The following is a 21,736-nucleotide window of genomic DNA, read 5'->3' on the forward strand; positions in this document are numbered from 1 at the left end:
TTTATTATTGCGCGCGTGCTCGCGCTAGAGGTGCGTGAGAATGAAAGAAAAAAAACACGATATAATTTTAGATTCGCGTATAAATATGCGCGCAAGTGTTCGTAATTACCTATTGTGCTTTTCGCATACACGAAGAAGAAGACAATCAAAACGACTCGTTCGTCAGCTAAATTTGCGCCTCTGGCGTACTTACTTATATATAAGTATAATATTTTTACTTCCGAGAAGCGCACTTGCGCGCGCGCCCGAGATCGCGGAAACTGCACAACGGAGAACCCGTACATACATTATACGGTGCGCCCGCTGTTGTAATTTTGTAGTTTATTTTTTGAACGCGTGCGTAATTAAAGCTTGCCGCCGCCGCAGCGCGATTCGGGGCGGTAAAAGCTTCCAGGAACTTTAAACTTTTTTATAAATTAATCTGACTCATTCTTATCGCGAGTGCGGAGCCCGAGTGACGAAACAAACCCGAGCTCGGCTTGAAAATCCCATTGCGCATAGGCCCTTCAATTAGTGCCACTTGTATATGACGACTGCCCGGCGCGCGCCGGCCGCAAGTTTCAACAAAGAAACGTACGTTGCATGACACATTGCCCACGCCACGTTCTAAAGTCGAGCTCGGAGCGCCTTAGAATTTATATTAATGTAGCTGGCACATGCGCTACAGTAAAATAAAAAAAAAAAAGAGATACGCGAAGCTCTCGAGATTACACGCGCGTCCAGTTTAAATGTACCCTCTTGTGTATACGTGCGGCCGCCCGTTCGTCGCAATTCTTGGGTCATGTGGTGTGTTTTCATTAATCGGGCCAGATGCGTTGCTTGGCTTATACGCGCGTTTGGCCTTCGCGCGCATCTCTCTCTTTTTTTTCTCAGCTTGCGAGTATAAGTTGATGTATACATGTCACACGCGCCTGTATATATATATCATCGTACATGAACCCTCCACTGGAAACACTTGAACGATAATCGTGTTTTTCGTCTCTCTCTGTCTTGCTCGCTCGCTCGCTCGCTCGCGATGTCAAGAAGAGTATAATTTTGTATCGTCGTCGTCGACTGTATATGAAGCGCTCGAGAGTATACGAGCCGCGCGCCGCTTCGCAGAGCTTTTTATATATCATACGGCCGAGAGAAGACATGCCGCCAACGCCAAGGCGGTAGTTTGTACTTGCGCGCCGCGTTGCACACTAGGCACTGTGCGCCGCACACCACGCACGAGACACACGCGGAAAAGTTCCTCGATCGTCTCGGTCTTGTCTTGTCAAAACAAAATCTGCATTTACGAGCCATTGTGTGCGTCGACGCGGATAAAGATCGCGAAAAGCATATTTACCGTAAATTATATTTTGTTATTTAGAGGCGATCGGAGTTCAATTAGCCGTGCTAGCTAATGAGCTGGACACGGATAATGGACGGATTTGTAAGCGAATAAAGAATGAACTCTGATTCCGAGTGACTGATAGTATATAAAAGACTCTCTGCGCCACGATACTTACTGTGGGAAAAGACGAGGAGTCAAAAACACACACATATACACACGATACACACGATCGAGAATGATCGTAAGAGAATCATCGAGCTTGCTGCTGTTGTTGGTGCTGTCGTTGCTGCTGCTGCAGCAGCGAGTCGTTGCCGCCGCTACCGCCGATGCAGACGATAATAATAAATCGACACTGCGCCTCTCCGCCGCTGACAAGGTAATTTATGTTTACATACAGCTCTCGCGCGCCTGCACACGTGTGCGAGCTTTGTGCGCCGATTGTGTTGCGTTAATTTTTCAAACATAATAAAAAAAAAAGAAGAAGAAATAATAAGTAACGATAACAATAATTATATCATCCGAGTCGTGCGAGTGCACGGCGTTACGTGATTCGTTCGCGGCGTTATATTAGCGTGTAATAATGCACACACGATCGTCGTGTGTGCGACAATGTGAGTACGGGCCAGTGACATGGCAATTTCGCACATGTGTACGCGCATGCATTTGTGTACAATGCACGCGTATGTGTATGCGGTATCGTTGCAACGCGATACTTTAATTGAGCTGTAACGATTCTCTATACGCTACTCGTGCTATATACGTATGTATATATGCGTGGTGTATGCATCACGCGTGTTTATAGTTGCGCTGCGCGATTCGATCGGAGAGGAAGAGCCACTTGAATTTTTTCATCGATTTCTTCGTAAAATGTCCTAACACAGCTGATGTTTGTCGCGACTTGCCTCGAACATCATCATCGTTAGTTTTTTACTTCTGTATTTTCATTCTCACGAGTCGTGCGCGTGCTATCGTTCGTTTCAGAAAATTTTTACAAAATATACACGAGTAAAATAAAAACGAAGATCATTCTTTTAGTTTTTCTTTTTTATCTCCTCGTTTGAATGTGTCACGAGCGTCGTGGAAATGATCGTCGTGGAAAAGATTTAATTTTAAAACGTATTCGCGCTGTGCGTTCGCATTCACGTATTTTTTGGCCTCTATTTTTAAAGAAAATATACATCGCGGCCCGAGAGCTCTCTGGCTCTTCCTTCGCTCGGTATTGCCCCCTCGATGCGATATTTTGCTCATAATTGAAATACACTGTAAATTTATATAGCTGGTGTAGTCGCGTGTTTCTGTCATTAATGGCAGATATATATTGCGAGTTAAAAAGAGTATACATACATCGATATTAATTCGAATCAAATTTACCATTATTCGTGATAATTGACTCGCGAGCGACACTTAAGACAGTATGAGTCACTATAACGCACATTTGAACGACGATTATGATAACAAAATTTTAGTTTGAATACCGCACTTAGCTTATCTTTCGAGCCTTTGAGAGATCGATGCGTATATATTCATAATACTCGCGATTAAATCATTTTTCTCGAATTTGATATTGGCGGGCGAAGAATTTTGACATTTTTTTTCGCGTATTATGAAAATGTGTCGCTGCCGATGGAGTGCGATAAAAAAGCTCGCTCACGCGTTTAATGTGTGTGTGCAAAGGCCGCCTCGGTATTTTTGATTAAGATCTCGCTTACCGAGTACTCGAGTATTTTCATCCGTTGCGACACATCTGGTTGGTTTTTTTCTTCTTCTCTTCTTCTTCGCAGTTCGGCGAAACGCGTAATATGTATCAGCGCCCGCGTGCTGAATTATAAATTTTCACGTACATGCCTATACTTGTATAGATAACAAATATTTTTTCTCGTATGTGTCAACATACTACTGTGCGCCGAAGTACTCGAGATGTCGACCTTTTATCTCGCGCAATCGGTCACAAGCCACTTATTTATCGAGATAAGGACAATTATGTTGTAGCCTTGAAATTTGGTATAATTTATTGTATGCTATTGATGATATATTACTATTCACTATATTTAATTTATTACACCATGAGATTTATTAACGATGACATTGACAGAATCACGATGGAAGCGATCATAAATTGGCGAAACGAGTGGTGAACTGGGCCACTTGGCAGCAGCATCATGCGGCCTCCAGCACCCAACCCCCCGTGTACTATCCCGAGTATCCACCTCTGGGTACTCCTCCACCGTCCGCTCCAGCCTCCAAATGGGAACTGTCGAGAGGTCAGAATCAGTACGGCAGCCACGATCGTAAGGTAAACGAGGAATGGTACGAGGGCGTGTCGAACGACAGCAAGGTACATATAGCAGCCCGCGACTGATCGATAAATCCGATCCAATGCGAAATAAATGAATTTTCGTATGATTCGATGACGTAGAAGCCGCGCAAAGAGGAGCCGACTCCGCAGGGTCAGGCGCGGTCGGATCGCGTCGCCCTGTACGACCCAGTGCTCGGCGTCAAATGTCCGCGCACCGACTCCACGGGCGTCTTCGTCTATCCGCTCGACTGTCGCTTTTACGTGAACTGCTGGAACGGCCGGGCCGTGGTCGAGCCGTGCGCCCCGGGCACTCTGTTCAGCCCGGACGATCTCGAGTGCGACTTCCCGAACAAGGTCAAGTGCCTGTCGAGCTCGGAGCTGGGCATCGATGTAAGCGACTTTGGCGAGGCTCAGCAGCAGCAGGCCTCCGGCAGTGCGGGTGGTAGCGACGACGTCGACAGGAGGGACAGCCACGACCAAGTACATACAATGATAATATACTTATACGAATTAAATAATTTAACGAATAAAATAATCGTGCTAGCTTGTGAATCATAATTATATTAATCGTTGCGTTGCAATTCGATCCGTAGAAGCCGAAATGTCCACCTGGTTTGACCGGACTTATGGCCCATCCCACGGAATGCACGAAATTCCTGCAGTGCGTCAACTCGAACACGTACGTCGTCGACTGCGCACCTGGTACCGCGTTCAATCCCTTGCTGGGTGTTTGCGATTATCCGAAAAACGTCAAGGGCTGCGAAGGTAAAATAAATGAGTGAATAATTTTATTTGTATCATTGGAACTTGTATTATTTTTGTTCTCCGATTTGCAGGCGTTTCCGAAGCGGGAGTTTCCGTGGCGGGAGTTGTCGAGCACAGCGCCGGCAGACAGCCTGCCGATTCCGAGTACGCCGAGACGTCGCACAACGTGACGCCGAGTCCCCGCGTCGTGGCCACGACTCCGCGCGCCCCTCGCAAAATCAACTGCCCGCCCGGCTTCAGCGGCCTCCTGCCCGATCCGGACTCCTGCACCAAGTTCCTACAATGCGCCAATGGCAACACCTACAGGATGGACTGCGGCCCCGGCACCGTCTTCAATCCCATCTCCAGCGTCTGCGACTGGCCCTACAACGTGCCCGATTGCAGCAATGGTAATATGATCGTAAAATTTGAGTTTCATTTCGAAGCTCAAAATTATTTCGAACAGTAAACGTTAACGAGTCGATCTTATCGTTTTCAGAATATAAAAAACCCAGCGTAGATCGTCAGGATGAGAACGAGGAGGAGGACGAGGAGTCTGAGTGGAAAGGAGCTCCTCCCCCGCGTCATCCGTACACCGGTCCAGCCACGCTCCCGACGGTCATCAATTATTACGACAAACCCGAGAATCGCAAAGAGCCGCTGAGCAGGCCTGTCATTCCTCATCAGCAGCCCTATCCAAGCGGTCCGGGATTCCCCAGTCAGATCAACGACGACGAGTTCGCGACGTCCCTGCCGATCGAGTACGGATCGCATCATCATCAGCACAATCATCGTTATCAGCCCGGTGGCTCGCACTTCCGCTTTCCCGACTCGGACGCGGAGGAATCGGCCAATGGCGCGAATACCCAGGGACCGTACACCGACATCGATCAAAGGCACGCAAGGAAAAAGTAGAGAAAATACTATTACAATTTTTTTTGTAGCAAAAAGTAGATACAACCATTTGCATGCCTAAAACTAACGAGTGGTTTGAAAATTAACTATTACTAATTTTATACTAATTTATATTAAACTAAAATTAATGCACCTATTTTGTAAAATAATGATTTGACTCAATAACAATAATCTAAAAAATTATTGACCTAAAACGTAGATTAAAACATAGATATGTAAATAACAATTCATTTTCAAAATTTTACAATCACTGACCGACTAAGCTTACGGCTTTCTATAATTACTAATAAGTATTAATTTTTATGATATTAATAGTAATATTTTTTTTGTTTGGTAATAAACTTTATTTTATAAGAATTAACCACTTTTTCATGTTCATTGAAATAAAAATAATAATTTTTTTCGGATTTAAAGTAATTTTTGAGGAAAAAAATCTTGGAACTAAATAATTTTGTTGCATTGACGCTTCACAGATATTAACTTACAATGATGAATTTAATATTTTTATATATTACGAAAATCTTCTCAGTGAACACCGAATCTGATGCTCATTGTATGTTAATTCTACCTATAATATATTAGATTTATTGATGCAATTTAATGCAAGCACTAATATTACAAATACTGTAAATACTTGGTCCCCTCGTAGAATTTCTCGACGTTAATAACGCTGTAATATCCAAAAAAGATCATTTGATATGTTTTAAAATATATACATTTTTATTGGCTTGTTTTTGATAATTTTTCTGATTCAATAAGATAATAGAAATATGAAGTGCATTTTAATTCAAATAGAAATGACAATTTTCCATCATTATATTGAAGTAATGAGAGATCTAAAAAACTGCTCAATATTGTTCTTAAATTTGATAAGGAACTGATTTTTTTTTTAAATTTGTTATTGTCTTTTTATCACCATCTAAAAAATGTGTCCGATGAATTTGACTTCTTGATATATGTTAGTAACGAAACATTATACAAAGCAATCAATTATTTTTGACATAAATTTTGCTGCCGTTCACATATGCCAACATGCGGACAGCTATGCCAGACATAGGCATTCAGTATTGAAAATACCAAAAAGTTATAGAAATTTTTAATAGTGGTTGCTAATTATTTAGTATTCTCAATTTATCATGAGAATTAGTTTTTATGAAAAATAGTCAATCAGTTTTTTTGAACGTCTTTTTTTTAAATCTCTGAAAGCTCAGATAGTTTGGTTTTAAGAAGTTGATAGCACTAACTTTTTCAAATTTCATAAGATAGTTATGGTCATATTAAACGGCTGACCATATTAGCCGTGGAAATAACTGTACTTTAGTACAGACCCCCTTTCCCCACTGTTGCTCCCGCTGTAATCATGGAAATACCTCAATCGTTTCAAAAATGTTGAATAGTTTTCAACCACTTTGACTCTTTGCCACCAGATGGCGAGTACCTTCATCTGTAAATCTGCAAGCGAGAAAGTACAAACATTTGTATAAGTCCAAGCACGATATTCTATTTTACTGGCTTTTTTTTGAAGGTAATATGACCCTGATGGTGATGGCGGTTAGGTGCTAGCTACAGCTGCTAACAAAAGACAAAAAATTGAAGTGACAAAGTATAATGTAATCACCCAAATTGAATTCGCTCTACTCGAAGTTCAAACTGAACGCAATGTAACAGTGAGATGATACACTCACAAGAAGAGCTTTTCAGGTCCGGGTCATGGATTTCCTGGTACCCAATACTGAAGCTCCCTGTGCTTAGTTTGATCTCATGGGCCTCAGAGCCCATTTTTTAAAGGATTGTCCACATTATGAAAAAATCTTTATTATTTTCTATATCGGTATAGAAGTATTGAAATGAAAAAATGCAACGATTAAAAGTTTTAAAATTTTTCAAAGAGTCTGCTTGAATTTTTTCAGAATTTTTGAGACCATTTACCACTCTCTTTAAGGAGTCCTAAAATCTATTGAAATAGCGTCAAATTTGGGCCTCTTGAATTGAGTGATAGATGGTCCCGAAAATTCTGAAAAAATTCAAGCAGATTCTTTGGAAAATTTTAAAACTTTTGATCGTTGCATTTTTTCGTTTTAGTACTTCTAAATCGATATAGAAAATAACAAAGATTTTTTTATAAAGTGGAAAATCCTCTAAAAATGGGCCCTAAGGCCCGTTGGATCAAACTAAGCACAGGAAGCTTCAGTATTGGGTACCAGCTGGAGACCGCCAAAAATAATTGAAGCAAATCCATGACCCGGACCTGAAAAGCTCTCCTTGTCAGTGTCAAGTGACAAAAATAAATTTTTCATAAAAGGTTTAAGGAAACGTTACACGTTTATCAAAAATTAGCCATAAATTTTTCAGAATTTCAACCTGGATCAATACATTCCCATTTTTTTAATTTAGTGAAACCTCTGAATATCGAATGCTGACGGCAATTAGATGTCATCGAGCAATCGATCTCTATAGAGAGGTGTCCGCAAAAGTGAAAAAAATTTATAACAAGAATTAAACATACTATTGTTATGCCTCAATCCCTTTATAATCAATTACACAAATAGGCTTCAACAATCAGTTAGACATTATGGAAATGGGATTATTGTGATATAATTCAATTTTATATCAAGAAGATTTATTTATTTTTATTTTATTTCAAAAAGCTTTGATATATCTATACAATTTTATTTCCTTTAGCGTTTTTTTACGCTAGTTTTATAAGAAACAACGTGCTTTTGCCGGGTCCGCAAGATTAATCTGCTATTTGGAGAGTGTCTACTATTGAGTGATGTCCATTGAAAGAGGCTTCGCTGTAAATCGATAAAATCGAGTCAGATTCGTATAATTTTCGGGTTCAACAAAACACCAAATAACAATAAAAATCTTGAGCTGAGTCTGTAAAATATTACAGAACAGAACTATTAAAACTCAAAAATCGGAAGTTTCTATAATTTTAGTACTTTTAAAAACAATATAAATTACGAAGATCGCATTCATTACCATGTTCTGTATCATAAGTTTATCTAAATCCTATAAAAGATATAGATTTCAATGAAAAATGTAATTTATGAAAATTTCAACATCATTATTTATAATATACTTTTTCGTCTGCAGGGATGATCAGCCAGCAGCAGTTCAACAACCTGAGAGCCCTCATTATGGAAATCAGAAATTCCCACAGCTGGGATACGAGAATTTTTATCCCAATCACCGCTACGCCCAGCAACAGCCGCAGCAGCCGCAGCAGCAGTACGCTTATCTGAATCGGGGCTCGCAACCGGGCTACGAAAACTTCCCCGTGCCCGTGGTCAACGTCAGACCCGGCGTAACCCAGCCGACCACTCATCGTATTCACGGCCAAAGCCCCGTGAACGGCCACGCTTACCCGCACGACTACAATCCGGTCCAATATCCTCCCAAGGGCTCGTCGTCTTCGTACGAGTCCTCGAGCGAGGAAAACGACGGTGGCTCGCCGGCGCTGAACACCGGTCGAGCTTGGGCCGAGCCTCCCTCGCGAACCGCCAATAATGCGCAACTCGTGCGCCCGATATCGTCGCCGATCATCATCGATCGGCGCAACTACAGCAGGAACAACGACAGGTGGAGCGCGCCCGAGCCACCCGCGAGCGCCCCCGTGTCCAACAGTTGGCGCGGCATGGGCCGAGGTTTCGAGGAGAGACCGGGACGCATGCGTCCGTATAATCAAGGTAAGATTAGACGTTTCGATTCGTTTCAAAGTTCGTTTTTTTTTTTACATTTCTTTGATGAATCTCACACTTTTTGCACCGCAAGTAATAAATACTGACACTCGGCACTTTTCTGCGAGTACCAATCCTAGTAGAAAGTCTCAACATTTATAATGGCCTGACGATAAAGAAAATGATTATTTTGAATGTTTTAAAATATATTACAATTAAGTGATTTATTTTTTCCATATTTCTGTTACAATTTTTTATAAATATTATACTCATTTTAAATGTCTCGAAAATGAACAATAAATTGTCTTGGAAAATTAAGACTAATTTCCAACTACTTTTAATTCGGTAATTATACCACTTTCAGACTCTGCCACTAGATGGCGAATATCTTAATCTGTAAATTTGCAAGTGGTAAAGTCAAAATAATAATATAGAAGGTCGAAGTAATGATTCTCATTTGTCAAAAGCAAATCTACCACGTCTCAAACTAGCCATAAAATGTTAAGAATTTCTACCAAAGAATTAGTGAATCAAATAATATTGCTACACGCAATCGCCGAAATAAAAGATCTTCGGGCACCTGCAGCTGTGCACCGCGTGTTTTTGCACGTAACACTTTGTGACTAATACCTTTGTGCAATCCGTATAGGACCGAATCACGTAAATCCTTACGACAAACCGTACGAGAGACCGCCGAGTCCAAACATACAGAATGCGAACAATAATTACCAGTCCTGGTCGTCCGTGCTGAGATACGTGACGACCACGACGACGCCCAGGCCCATAGGTAACTTTTACCCCTACTATTTGCGCCCGAGATACACGCATAGATACGTAAGACCTAACTTGAGACCGATTCAAGTTACCCAAGGTCATCATCATCATCAGCAAGTCGGGACGAGGGGACGCTTCGTGCCCTCGCGAGATCTGATCATCGATCAGGGTCACTCGAGAACGAGGCAACAAATAGCCTCGTCCGGCCCGGGAGGCAGAGTCCCGAGCGTCATTGGCGTGGCGACGACCACGACCACGACGACTCCGAGACCGACTACGCAGTCGTTGACAACGACGACGGAAAAGAGTACCACCGCTGCGAGCCCATCCACTTGGAAACCAGACATGGTTTTTCCCAAAGACGACGAGCAACCGGTAAAAATTATCAACTTTTTTTTCCCTAAGGTGTCTCGAACGCAATCATCATGATAATGTTAATTTTTTTATGCGTGTCTGTGTGTGTATCGAAAAAAAAAAAACGTATTTGTCGATTCAGTCCCCGTTCGCAAACGTGTTCGACTCGTACGACAGAAACAAAGCCTTCGTCTACAATCCGTCCAAGCTGAGCCCCGACAATGTGCCGACCGTCTCGATCGAGCTCGAGGAGGACTGGAATCCGCTGGCCGCGATACTGCCGATGAAGAAGAAGCCCAGCGTTAACGCGCAGCCTATTCTAGAGCTCACCACGGAAATATCAGCCATCAAATGGATACCCGACAAAGACAGCAGCAACGAAAACGCACCGGCGGCGGAGAATAAAGACGACAAATCGGTTGTAATGAAAATTAATAACCAAGATCCGAACTATTTGTTGGATGTCGAATTGGAGTCGTTCATCAATGGTAAATCTTTGTTTTTCTGGCTGTTATTAATACGATTAACGACGAGCTTTATTTTTGCATGCATCGATTGTGCTTTTCAATTCACGTTGCACCGAACTCGCTATCTTTCTACTCTCTAAACCTTACAAGTGATCGGTTTCTCCAAATGTTTGTTCATTATTAATTTTCAGAGGAACCGCCCTTCCCCGTTCATTACTCTCCACCGGTGATTTCGGCCTCGCAAGTCACTCCGGACTCGCCCATGCCCGGCCAAATGACACCCATCTCGGGCCAAGTGGTGAGACTCCGCGGCGGCAAGGACCCCTCGGAGGGCTACGTCGAGGTCCAGGGCGCCAAACCGGGCTGGGGCGTCGTCTGCGACTCTCAGGACGCCTGGAGCCAGAGGGAGGCCGACGTCGTCTGCCGACAGCTCGGCTATCAGCGCGGCGCCGCCTACGTCTGGCAGGGCAGACCCTCGAACGTGCCCGGGGCCAGCTGGATAGCCGCGAGCTCGGTCGCGTGCAACGGCACCGAGGCCAAATTCCAGAACTGCTTGTTCCGCCACGAGGCCGACAGCTGCGAGATCGAGCGCGACGCCATCGGCGTGCGCTGCTTTCCCAACCGACAGGCCCACTGTCGAGCCGACGAGCGGGCCCACAACGGCCAGTGCTACCACGTCGCGGATGCGTCCAAGGCCCTGAGCCACGACGAGGCGCACGACTACTGTCACGCGCGCGGCTCGCGCCTCCTAGACTTGGTCGACCAGGCCGAGAACGACTTCGTGTCGGAGCTGCTGGCGCAGACCAAGCCGATGGTCGACTCGGTCATGACCTCGGGCATGGGCTTCAAGACCCTCAATCGCACCATCTGGATGTGGGAGGACAGCAGCGCCGCCAAATTCAAGTCAGTAAAGCACGCGCGTATCAACGCCCGCCGGCGTTACCAGAGAAACTGCTCGAACCAGTCGAAGCCAGGTGCTAAGTGCGATTTGTCGTTCGTTAGATACACCAAGTGGTGGCCCGGCTGGCTGGAGGACAGGAGGGTCGTGCCCGTGGCCGGCGCTCGGCCCGTCTGCATCGTCATGACGCGCAAGTTCCCCTGCCACGACAGGCCCGACAACAAGTGCAAGGCCGACTACTTCTTCTGGGAGGTGGAGGACTGCGCCGCCTCGAACAAGGGCCACGCGTTCGTCTGCGAGCGGGCCTACGACGACATCGGCTGCCTCTACGGCAACGGGCATCATTACACGGGCAACGCCAGCGTCACGATGGAGGGTCGCGAGTGCCTGTCCTGGGGAGATCCGATGGTGGCTGGGCCACTTTTGACCAAAGTGCGCATATTCTCGATTCTGTTTTCTCCTCGACAAAATAATAAATCGATACAGTAACGGAAAAACGTTTTCATCATCAGGTAGCTAGTCGCGAGGTGAGGGACAGCTTGAAATCTCACAATCACTGCCGAAATCCAAATCCCGGCAAGGAGGCCCGACCCTGGTGCTTCACCGGACCCCGCGGAGAGTTCGAGTACTGCGACATACCGTACTGCGGCAAATCGAGTAAGTTCCTCATTCAATAACATCCTCTTTGCGGACGAAAATCAAATTGTCAAAACTCGCCATTCCGACAGTCGCGAAGAAGTCCCACCTGACCGGCAACTGCAAGCCCAAGCACTTCGAGTGCTCGCCCGGCGAGTGCATACCGTCGCCCTGGGTCTGCGACGGCGAGGAGGACTGCTCCAACGGCATCGACGAGCGCAAGTGCTCGAGCCACCTGAATTTCTTCAAGAAGCATCCGCGCCAACGACTCGACGGCTACGAGATCGAGAAGTGGCTCAATACGCCCGTCAAGACTTGCGCTCTGCGCTGCAAGGAGGCCGACTTCACCTGCAGATCCTTCACCCACGAGTGAGTTAATGGCTCTTCTTATTGTAACCTCTCTCGGAAAATTTTACGATTAAATCGATGCTAACGCTGTATTTTTCTCGACGCACGTACAGAGCCAAGGGCAACGTCTGCTATTTGTCGGACAGCAACGTCGGCACGACCGGGGCCCTCGTCCCAAGCCCCGAGCACGACTACTACGAGATGAAGGACCGCTCGATCGACTGCGAGAACATGTTCGTCTGCGCCAATCAGAAGTGCGTGAATCGGAGCACGGTGTGCGACGGCAGGAACGACTGCGGCGACCGGTCCGACGAGAAGATCTGCACGGCCGAGAATCTCGGCTACGAGATCAGACTGGCGGGCGTGGCCGACTCCAAGCACGAGGGCCGAGTCGAGGTCAAGGTGCTGGGCAAGTGGGGCCAGGTCTGCGACGACGGCTTCACCATCAAGGCCGCCCACGTCGTCTGTCGGGAGCTCGGCTTTCAGCTCGGCGCCGTGGAGGTGCGCCCTGGAAGTTTCTACGGCAACATGAATCCGCCGGACTCCTTCATGGTCGATCAGCTGAGGTGCAAGGGCAACGAAAGCTCGCTCAGGGAGTGCGACAACGAGGGGTAAGCGAGCCTCGAGTTTGTGCCGTTACATTTTTTACCACGATTATATTTTATCGTCGTTACGTCTGTCATTGATACAGCTGGGGAAAGCACAATTGCCGTGCCGAGGAGGCGGTCGGCGTCGTCTGCAAGACCAGCAGCGACGTCTGCCAGGAGGGCCAGTGGAAGTGCGACTCGTCGCCCATGTGCATACCCACGCCGTTCATCTGCGACGAGGTGAAGGACTGCCCGGACGGCTCGGACGAGAGCGCCGCGCACTGCGAGGCGCCCTTCGAGCTGCGCCTGGCCAACGGCAGCAGCCCGATGGAGGGCCGCGTCGAGATACGCCACCACGGCATCTGGGGCACGGTCTGCGACGACGACTTCACCAACGTCACCGCCAGCGTCATCTGTCGCTCGCTCGGCTACGGCGGCCCAGCCATGGTCAAGAAGGACGGCTACTTCGGTCCGGGTCAAGGACCCATCTGGCTCGACGAGGTGAGTTCGATTATTATTATTTTTTTTTTTAAATCAGCGGCATATGAATGTGTATGTATATAATATCGACGCTGAACTCGTGTCTCCGTGCGTTACAGGTGAACTGCATCGGCAACGAGACGCAACTGTATCGCTGCGAGCACGACCACTGGGGCAGGCACAACTGCGCCCACAACGAGGACGCCGGGGTCGTGTGCAGCGCCGGCACGCTGCCAGCCGATTACGAGGTAATTAGAGCCAGACACGCGCGTCCGAAGAAACGCGTTCGAGCCGAATGATCGTGCCCGTATAAATAATAATAATATTAAAAGTATAAAAAGTTGTCGCGTGTATGCATCATCGTCGACTGTATTATACTTCGCGAGGCGCAACAACACCACGTCGCACATTATCCATATGACATTTTTAATTTTTACTCGTCGTTTTTATTTTTAATTATTATAATATATTTTGACCAAAAACGAAAACAAAGAACAAAGCTTACCAGCACCAGTGCCATAGAATGAACACGATGCCAAAAAAAAATATATATAGTTTTATAATTTTTAGATATTACATGTGTAAGTTTTACCACTAATTATGATAAACTCGCGGAAATTTTTATGTTTCTCATCTAATTTTTGCACAAAAAGCAGTGATAAATATATCTTGGGTTCGTTAGCGAACTGTTTTACCTATATTGTGTGCCATTTTTTATTATTATATATTTACTGACAAATCTAGAGCTTTAATAGTGAGTGCCATGACAAATTATACTCAGTTTGTTTAAAAAATGCAAAGATTGTAATACTGTTGTATATGCAAAAAAAAAAAAAAAATGAATAAAGAATGATTTTACAAAAAAAGAACACGCAGTACAATTTGGTTTTTATTTTTCTCTCGATCTCACTGTTGTTTTTTTTAATGTACAATAAAAATACGAATCCAGATTTATTTCTCATTTCTTCGTGTCTGAAAAAAAAGAAAACAAGAAAACTTAATTTTTTTTTATACATGAATATTTTGTGGGCCCAAAACAGTGGGTGAACGTGCGCGGCAAGAGACCGACAGCTCGTCAGCGGCCGCTGCACTTCAACATCGACGACGTCCTGCCGAGCGACTGCGGTAAACGCGCCGAGGACTTCAAAGACGAGGACGATCTCGTCTCGTCGCGGGTCGTGCGCAGTTCGATCGCGCCGCCCGGCTCTTATCCCTGGCAGGTAAAATAAAAAATGAAGATTATGTTGCCACTAAACAGAAGACTATCTCTCTTTTAAATGCAGACAAGATTCTGTAGCGAAGATATTCTCTGTTTTTTTCAAAAACGCCGACAAAAATGACTCGATTTGATTTTCAATGCAAATTTTTCGAAAACCGTGTAATGACTAGATCTAAAAGAGAGGAGTGATTCTTTTACCAGAAAACTAGTATGCTGCAGTTTTTAATGAGAGATTTTTTCGTAAAATTAGTTATATATGACCACGTGCAAGTCTACCACGATGTTGACTCGAACTACTTAGTGATCCTGTCGTTCTCTCATTGTTTTTTTAATACGATCGTACTCATACGCGTATAAGTAAAAATATAATATATTATGTACAGGCGAGCATACGAGTGAGAGGTCACAGCAAGACGACCCACTGGTGCGGGGCCGTGGTTCTGTCGCCTCTGCACGTCCTCACTGCGGCTCACTGCCTCGAGGGCTACAACAAAGGTACTTACGTCGTCCGGGCGGGTGATTACAATACCGATGTAAGTTACCGATACCAAACTCCTCGTTCGACCTTTTTTTTTTTTTAATTCTATCCAACTCATTTTGGAAATTTGACCTCGAAAATGCCTCAGATCGACGAAGGCACCGAAGTCGAAGCTAACATCGAGGACTACTACGTGCACGAGGAGTTCCGCAAGGGCCACAGGTACAACAACGACATAGCTCTGGTGCTGCTGAAGGGACGCGGCCTGGCACTGGGCAGGCACGTGATGCCGATCTGTCTGCCGCACGAGAACATCGAGTACCCGACGAATCTCAACTGCACGATAAGCGGCTTCGGCAGCATCGAGGCTGGCTCGTCGAGTGAGTCTTTTTTTTCCGCTCTTTTTTTTTCGTAGACGCGTCTGGCATCGATACGAGCAAAATGAATAATCTCATATCGTACGTGCTCGCGCGCACGCTCATTTTCCGCAGTGCACTCGAGACAGATGCGATTCGGCTGGGTGCCGCTGATCGACGAGCGCATCTGCAAGGCCCAGGACGTGTACGGCGCCGCCATAACCGACGGCATGATATGCGCCGGCCACCTCGAGGGCGGACCCGACACCTGCGACGGCGACTCGGGTGGCCCCTTGGCCTGTCAATTCAACGGTAATATCGTACAAAAATGCCGTTGACTGTGTTGAAGCGAGCGGGAGTAACAACGAACTTGTATCTTTGTTTTTCTCTTGCTACAGGTGCCTTCACGCTGTACGGCTTGACCAGCTGGGGCGAGCAGTGCGGCCGGGCCAATCGACCGGGCGTCTACGTACGAATCGCTCACTATCGCAAGTGGATCGACCAAAAGATACGGCAATCCATGATAGGAAGATGATCTTGAACGCGCTGCCATAAAAACATAATTCTACATATACCCTGTTAATAATCGCGATGAAAATGAAAAAAAAAGTACAAAAAACTGTTTAGTCTTTGAAAATACCCGAATGAGAATTATATGTATATTTTTTATACGAAACCAAAAACAAAACAAAAAGTACAAAAAACAAATGCATCGATTATGCAATTGTATGATATTATTTTTATTGGCTGTAATAATATTAAAAATAATTAGGCAATCGATTTGTGTATCGGAATATTAAGATCGTGAACTGGCTTGCGGCGGTCAGACACCCAAGTCAGCGCACCTCGATAACGATCCGCGATGAAGAGTCAATATTTATAAATGTGTGTGCGTGTGCGAGTGTACCTGTGTGCTGATCGGCTTCTTCATCGTGTTTACCTTTATCGTTGAATTGTAGACACTTATGTATTTTGGTCCCTCGACTCATATTTATGTATACTACTTTTACTCAAGAATTGTAGCGAGTGCAATACAAATATATGATAAAATTATATACTCATAAAATTTAGCAACAACACAAAAGAGTTATTTTTTCATTACATGAACTGAAAAGCCAATGCAAATACCGATAATCGTCGAGTACTTATGAAAATAGCCGAGAGATGATCGATTTCGCGTTATCTCGTGCGCGCAGAACTCGACGCGGCATAACTGCAAGACTGGACGTCGAATTTTGCGATGGGTCATGAGTCGAGCCACGATAATGCGATTGCGGGAGCATTAATTTGTTCTTTCTCTTTCTCTCTTTCTTTTCTTTCTTTTTTTTTTTTGTTTCTACCGAACTATGAGCAATATACAATAAATTGCACACGCGTGAGAATTACAACGGTGGCACGAGACATCTTATCGCGAAGCCGAGCGAGAGACTTCTTATTTTTTTGTTGACCTCGCGCGATTTTATTTACACGCGCACGTACGCCAAATGGAAAAATTGCTTGTTTATCTGGCGAAAATAGTCATCTCTAGTTTTGTCGATACGATATAAACATCGCGCTAATCGCTCGTCGAATGCAATTGACATTGTGTGCGCTATCATTGACAATTACAAAAAATAAGTATATGTGCATTTGTTCTCCTCGATCCACTATTCCATACCACTTTTTGTTCCTTATTTATTATTATTACCATTAATTGTTACTCCGAGCGTCGATCGACCCTTGACTCATTAGCGCAAGCTCGATATTGTCTGATTCTGCACTCGAAAACAAAAACAACGAGCGCAGCAGTAGCAGCAGCAGCAGAGAAGCACAGCAGCAGAGGATTTCGATTATCGCGTACACAGCTGCGATATCTCGACCGACGATCATCGCGTCAATAATAATACATATAAAAGAGTGGCGGCAACGGCGGCGGTGGCGACGGTGGCTCGAAAGAAACAAAAGTTTTCATAATCGGCCGCGAGACTCGTCGAAAGAAGCTTTGCTCAGTTCATCGACGTCTAACGCGTCTCGCGATCGTACTCTAAAGTAATTTCTTTTTTTTTTTTCATACGAGTAACAAGTGTGTTCGAGGGCGGATCTGAATCGGTGCCAAAAGTCGACGTGCAAAGATCTTTTTTGTCTTCTTTAATTAACTTCGAATCTTGAACAATCGGCGAAATCGACGAGCCAACTTTTCTCGTCAAAAAAAGTGACTAAACATGTTGAAGATCGGTTTCTTGGGCGGTGGCAAGATGGCCCAGGCCCTTGCCAAGGGTTTCATCAAATCAGGTAAGACGATCGTTCGCTTGCATCATAATCTATAGTATCTGTCGAAATTTCAAGTGTCGTTGCACTCACCTTCATACGATCATTCGAATTAATTTTGCCCCTGCGCACGCGCACACCCGCAGGCTTGACGAAAGGAGAACTCGTGCTGGCTAGCTGCGCGCAAGGAGACGACTTGAGCGTCAAAGGATTCGAGGTGAGTTTGTCGCATATTTATCGTTGCATCGTACGCTCGTTAATATTAATCGAGAGAACGAGAGACAGAGAGCCGGTGCACGTTTAAAATTTTTCCCCGAGTTAAAACACTCGCACGCGCCGAGATAATCATAGATTACGATTCCTTATCTGCTTGCTGTATAGCGTTTTGAATCTTCCGCCTGGCTTAAATGGAAACATTTACACGCGCTCTTGTTATGTATATTATGAGGCGCCTATTTGTTGACTCTGCGTGTACGCGTTTGCTTTCGTATACGCGTTGTTTTCCGTAATTATATACCAAACCACGAACGCAATGCACGTGTATTATGATGCAAGACTGACACCTTTTTTCATTCATGACAATTAGGAGCTGCAATCGAAGACGACTTTCTCGAATTCCAGAGTGGCCGAGCACGGCGACGTGCTCGTGCTGGCCGTCAAGCCCCAAGTCGTGTCTCAAGTTCTGCCCCAGATCGAGAACAGCATCAAGGGCACGAAGAAGGTCCTCATGTCCATAGCCATGGGCATATCGATCAAAAATCTCGAAGACGTAAGGCTTTCATGATCTTCAATTGTAATTCTCTTTCTCGAGCATCCTAAAACATTCGTTTTCACACGCGCGCCTACAGAATTTACCCGCTGGCACACCGATCGTGCGAGTGATGCCGAATCTGCCGGCCGTCGTGGGCCAGGGCGCGAGCGTCTACGTGCGCGGCAGCCACGCCAGCCCCCAGGACCTGGAGCTGGCCCAGAAGCTGTTCTCGGCGGTCGGCATCTGCGACGAGGTGCCCGAGGGCTGGATCAACGCCGTGACGGCTCTGGCGGGCTCGGGGCCCGCCTACGTCTACATGATGATCGAGTCGATGGCCTCGGGCGCCATCAAGATGGGTCTGCCGCGCGATCTCGCCTACAGGCTGGCCTCGCAGACGGTCCTGGGCGCCGGCACCATGGCCATGGAGCAGCAGGCGCATCCGGCTCAGCTGAGGGACGACGTGTCGTCGCCGGCCGGTTCGTGCCATTTCTTTAAAACTAATTTATGAATAACGAAAAATAACAAAAAAATTGTCTCCACTCGTTTTTTAGGTTCTACGATTACGGCTATACACGCGCTGGAAAAGGGCGGCTTTCGCGGCGCCGTGATGGACGCCATCGAGGCGGCGACTCTCAGATGCGATCAATTTTCCAAAGTCAAGTAGTAGCTGATATAGCAAATTAAAAGTGTCATCGAACTTCGATCGAATTAGGTTTTTTTGGTGCTTAGGAAATGAGACTCGAATAATGTGATCTGTAAATTATGCCTTATATAATTAATTAACAAATGGATGGTGCTACAAATTTTTATACACTATTTCGGATATTTCGATACGTACTAGATAATATTATTATAGAATTAGAAACTATTATCGTTCCCATAGCGGAGTATTTTATACATGGCACTCAGGCAAAATGCTAATGTTTATTCGTAAATATTAAAGCGTCGTTTTTCTCTCTCTATTTTTTTATGTATATCTATAATCTAAATGTAATTTTTATAATCGCGACTCGTCTACACGTACATTATGTGTACAGTAATAGTGCTGTTAACGCGTTTTATACATAGAAAATGTGCAAAAATTACTACAATAAATTGAAAAAACTATCGACTACTTAATCGAGGTATATAATTCGTCATTGAGTATATTATAGGAATTGTAAATTCTTAGAAACTTTCACCTACAGCTCCAAGTTAAAAAAATTAATAACAAAACAATGGCCACTTGACTCGCGTCTATCACTATTTAAATTTTATAATGTATATCGCAGGAATCGTTGTTCTATATTTAAATATTCTATATTTAAAGCTATATAATGTATAATACACAATCGGTAAGGATTCATTAAATTTATAATATTATTGCTTAGGCAGTCGGCTTTTAAAATCTAAATTGAATTCAGACTTGAAGAGCTCCCTATAGTAGTTCAGTCCGACGTTGTAGGCCCTGGGCAGGCCGCGAGTCTCGCAGCACTGCAGATACATCTTGTACATGTTGGTGCAGTTGAGTCGCACGTCGAGGTAGCGCTTGCCGCTGACGTCGCCGGGCATCGTCTCGGCCTCGAACGACCTGATGTGCTCGCGCACGTGCTCCCTCACCGCCGCGCTTTTGCGACCCCTCGACGACGACGACGACGACGACGACGACGACGACGAAGATGCGGAGGAGGAGGAGGAGGCCGAGCCGTTGACGAGCATACCGAGGCCGGATGTTCGCCGCCTGGCCACGACGCCGCGCACGAACTTCTCCGAGACGCCCAGGGTGCTGAGGAACATGGCCTTGCAGACGCGCTGGGCTCGGCCGCGCTCGCCGTCCTGCAGTATGTACGTGAGGGTCTTCTGGCGTCGCTCGCTGCCGAGCGGCTGCAGTCGGGGCCGCGATCGACGCTTCGGCGTCTCGATCACGCACAGCGCCACGTACTGGAGGCGCTGCTTGGCACCGAGCTTCAGGAAGGTCCTGCGGATGCGGGCGCGGCGTCGACTCTTCAGCTTCTCCTGGCACTTGAGGCGGCAGTAGCAGGGCGGCCCGCAGGCGCTCGGCGAGCTGGCAGGTTTCTCTGAAAAATCATAGCGACAATGATACGCTGCAGTCGAGGTGGAGATGATTGGTACACGAAATGAGAAAATTATCGAGTTAGCTTACCTTGATTCTCTGGGTAGTTCGTTTGCTTTTTTGGCTCAATATTCTTTTTTTGTTTCTGTCTTCTTTGAAATATTATGTAGTATTTATCTAGTAGAGGTAAAAAATGTTTCTCTTATTCGTTTGTTTACTTGAAGAATTTGAGATTTTAAACAAATATTACCTAATAATGATAAGGGAGTCGACTGAAAAGAGTGACCTCGTTCATCGTCCTCTCGTAAAACTACCAAAACGAAAAGTTTTTCATTTTAAATATAATTCTATTATCGATGCAAGTAAGCCACGAAAAAGTTGAGTATGGTTTTGATTAAATATGAAAATATTTTCTCACCTAGCTCCGAATCGTATTTATCACTGTAATAAGGAAGACTGCTCTCGGATGGGTAATCGTCGCATGAATTTTCGTTGGACGAATTTTCGGTTGCTTTATTCGCGGTCATCGTGGTCGTATAGCAGCTCACGTTGTCGCTCGCTTCGTTCGCTGTTTTATCAATCGCGAAACTGAATTCGTAGGACGTTCACCCGCGAACTGCAGACGAAACTTTTCTTCGTTCGACGAAAATTTTATTCATATACAAGAGTAATCATCAACGATGGAGCCTAAAATGTAGTCGTCGCAACGGTCATGACTGCGAGCGTCTTGCGAGATGAGATTTACCGCAGTGCAGCAAAATCAATTGCAGCAGCGCATCGTCGCGTTGCGACAACAAAAAAGCACGGGGCAGCGCGAGGGTGACTGCACTGCGATGCGACAACGCAGCACTGCTGCTGCTGCTGCTGCTTCTGCTGCTTCTGCTGCACCGAGCAGCTGTTTCCCTCGATACCGTATTATATACATGCGTTTGTGTAAGTAGAGCGAGAGTCGGTGAGCGATGCATCGCGCATGCGGCGAGCGACTTGGCCGCGGAGTGCAACTTGATGTGCGCTCGTGCTTGCTCAATGATGTATGAATTTTAAATATTCATGTACGATTCGCTCGCCCGTTTCGACCATTGATCTTTGAAGACGAATGCAACAGAGAAAAAGGACTGATGCATCCTTTATT

At 45.5% G+C, this 21,736-nt stretch overlaps 3 protein-coding genes across 5 annotated transcripts; 2 read left to right on the forward strand and 1 right to left on the reverse strand.

Moving 5' to 3' along the window:
* The first annotated feature begins 1,054 nt into the window (after positions 1-1,054).
* On the forward strand, positions 1,055-16,623 carry LOC106653221. Of its 3 annotated transcripts, none has more exons than XM_023460634.1 (22): positions 1,059-1,694; positions 3,411-3,653; positions 3,735-4,094; positions 4,208-4,379; positions 4,451-4,768; positions 4,858-5,269; positions 8,373-8,965; positions 9,606-9,743; positions 9,819-10,105; positions 10,227-10,572; positions 10,743-11,454; positions 11,554-11,881; positions 11,962-12,106; positions 12,178-12,454; positions 12,547-13,044; positions 13,125-13,521; positions 13,620-13,748; positions 14,541-14,720; positions 15,103-15,252; positions 15,346-15,577; positions 15,689-15,865; positions 15,952-16,623. In XM_023460634.1, the coding sequence occupies exons 1-22, from the start codon at positions 1,554-1,556 to the stop codon at positions 16,086-16,088; spliced, it is 6,372 nt and encodes a 2,123-aa protein (XP_023316402.1). In that variant the 5' UTR covers positions 1,059-1,553; the 3' UTR covers positions 16,089-16,623. The 3 variants fall into 3 exon arrangements, with proteins under 3 accessions (XP_023316403.1, XP_023316402.1, XP_014228062.1); XM_014372576.2 differs by having other exon boundaries at positions 4,858-5,254; XM_023460635.1 differs by lacking the exons at positions 9,606-9,743; positions 9,819-10,105; positions 10,227-10,572 and having other exon boundaries at positions 1,055-1,694.
* An 867-nt stretch (positions 16,624-17,490) lies between these two features.
* On the forward strand, positions 17,491-19,670 carry LOC106653084 (pyrroline-5-carboxylate reductase 3). Its single transcript, XM_014372331.1, has 5 exons — positions 17,491-17,824; positions 17,947-18,017; positions 18,387-18,569; positions 18,649-19,027; positions 19,103-19,670. The coding sequence occupies exons 1-5, from the start codon at positions 17,755-17,757 to the stop codon at positions 19,213-19,215; spliced, it is 816 nt and encodes a 271-aa protein (XP_014227817.1). The 5' UTR covers positions 17,491-17,754; the 3' UTR covers positions 19,216-19,670.
* Positions 19,671-19,910: 240 nt separating this feature from the next.
* Positions 19,911-21,433, reverse strand: LOC106652992. The gene is made up of 5 exons (XM_014372203.2): positions 21,023-21,433; positions 20,855-20,914; positions 20,695-20,781; positions 20,232-20,608; positions 19,911-20,111 (listed from the first exon to the last, which is right to left on the reverse strand). Exons 1-5 carry the CDS (start codon positions 21,129-21,131, stop codon positions 19,911-19,913), a joined length of 834 nt encoding a protein of 277 aa, XP_014227689.1. The 5' UTR covers positions 21,132-21,433.
* Between the last annotated feature and the right edge of the window lie 303 nt (positions 21,434-21,736).

Source organism: Trichogramma pretiosum, unplaced genomic scaffold, assembly GCF_000599845.2.
Source record: "Trichogramma pretiosum strain Unisexual culture from Peru unplaced genomic scaffold, Tpre_2.0 scaffold30, whole genome shotgun sequence".
NCBI classification, from domain to species: Eukaryota; Metazoa; Arthropoda; class Insecta; order Hymenoptera; family Trichogrammatidae; genus Trichogramma; species Trichogramma pretiosum.

Bases quoted from the DNA above. Each gene is read 5' to 3' on its own strand.
- LOC106653084 (XM_014372331.1), top strand. From the start codon at position 17,755: ATGTTGAAGATCGGTTTCTTGGGCGGTGGCAAGATGGCCCAGGCCCTT. The intron at 18,018-18,386 runs GTGAGTTTGTCG...CATGACAATTAG, and splicing joins TGAGCGTCAAAGGATTCGAG to GAGCTGCAATCGAAGACGAC. The intron at 19,028-19,102 runs GTTCGTGCCATT...CTCGTTTTTTAG, and splicing joins CGACGTGTCGTCGCCGGCCG to GTTCTACGATTACGGCTATA.
- LOC106653221 (XM_023460634.1), top strand. From the start codon at position 1,554: ATGATCGTAAGAGAATCATCGAGCTTGCTGCTGTTGTTGGTGCTGTCG. The intron at 12,455-12,546 runs GTGAGTTAATGG...ACGCACGTACAG, and splicing joins TGCAGATCCTTCACCCACGA to AGCCAAGGGCAACGTCTGCT. The intron at 15,866-15,951 runs GTAATATCGTAC...CTCTTGCTACAG, and splicing joins CTTGGCCTGTCAATTCAACG to GTGCCTTCACGCTGTACGGC.
- LOC106652992 (XM_014372203.2), bottom strand. From the start codon at position 21,131: ATGACCGCGAATAAAGCAACCGAAAATTCGTCCAACGAAAATTCATGC. The intron at 20,609-20,694 runs GTAAGCTAACTC...ATGATTTTTCAG, and splicing joins GAACTACCCAGAGAATCAAG to AGAAACCTGCCAGCTCGCCG. The intron at 20,112-20,231 runs GCCTCCTCCTCC...AGGTCGTTCGAG, and splicing joins GTATGCTCGTCAACGGCTCG to GCCGAGACGATGCCCGGCGA.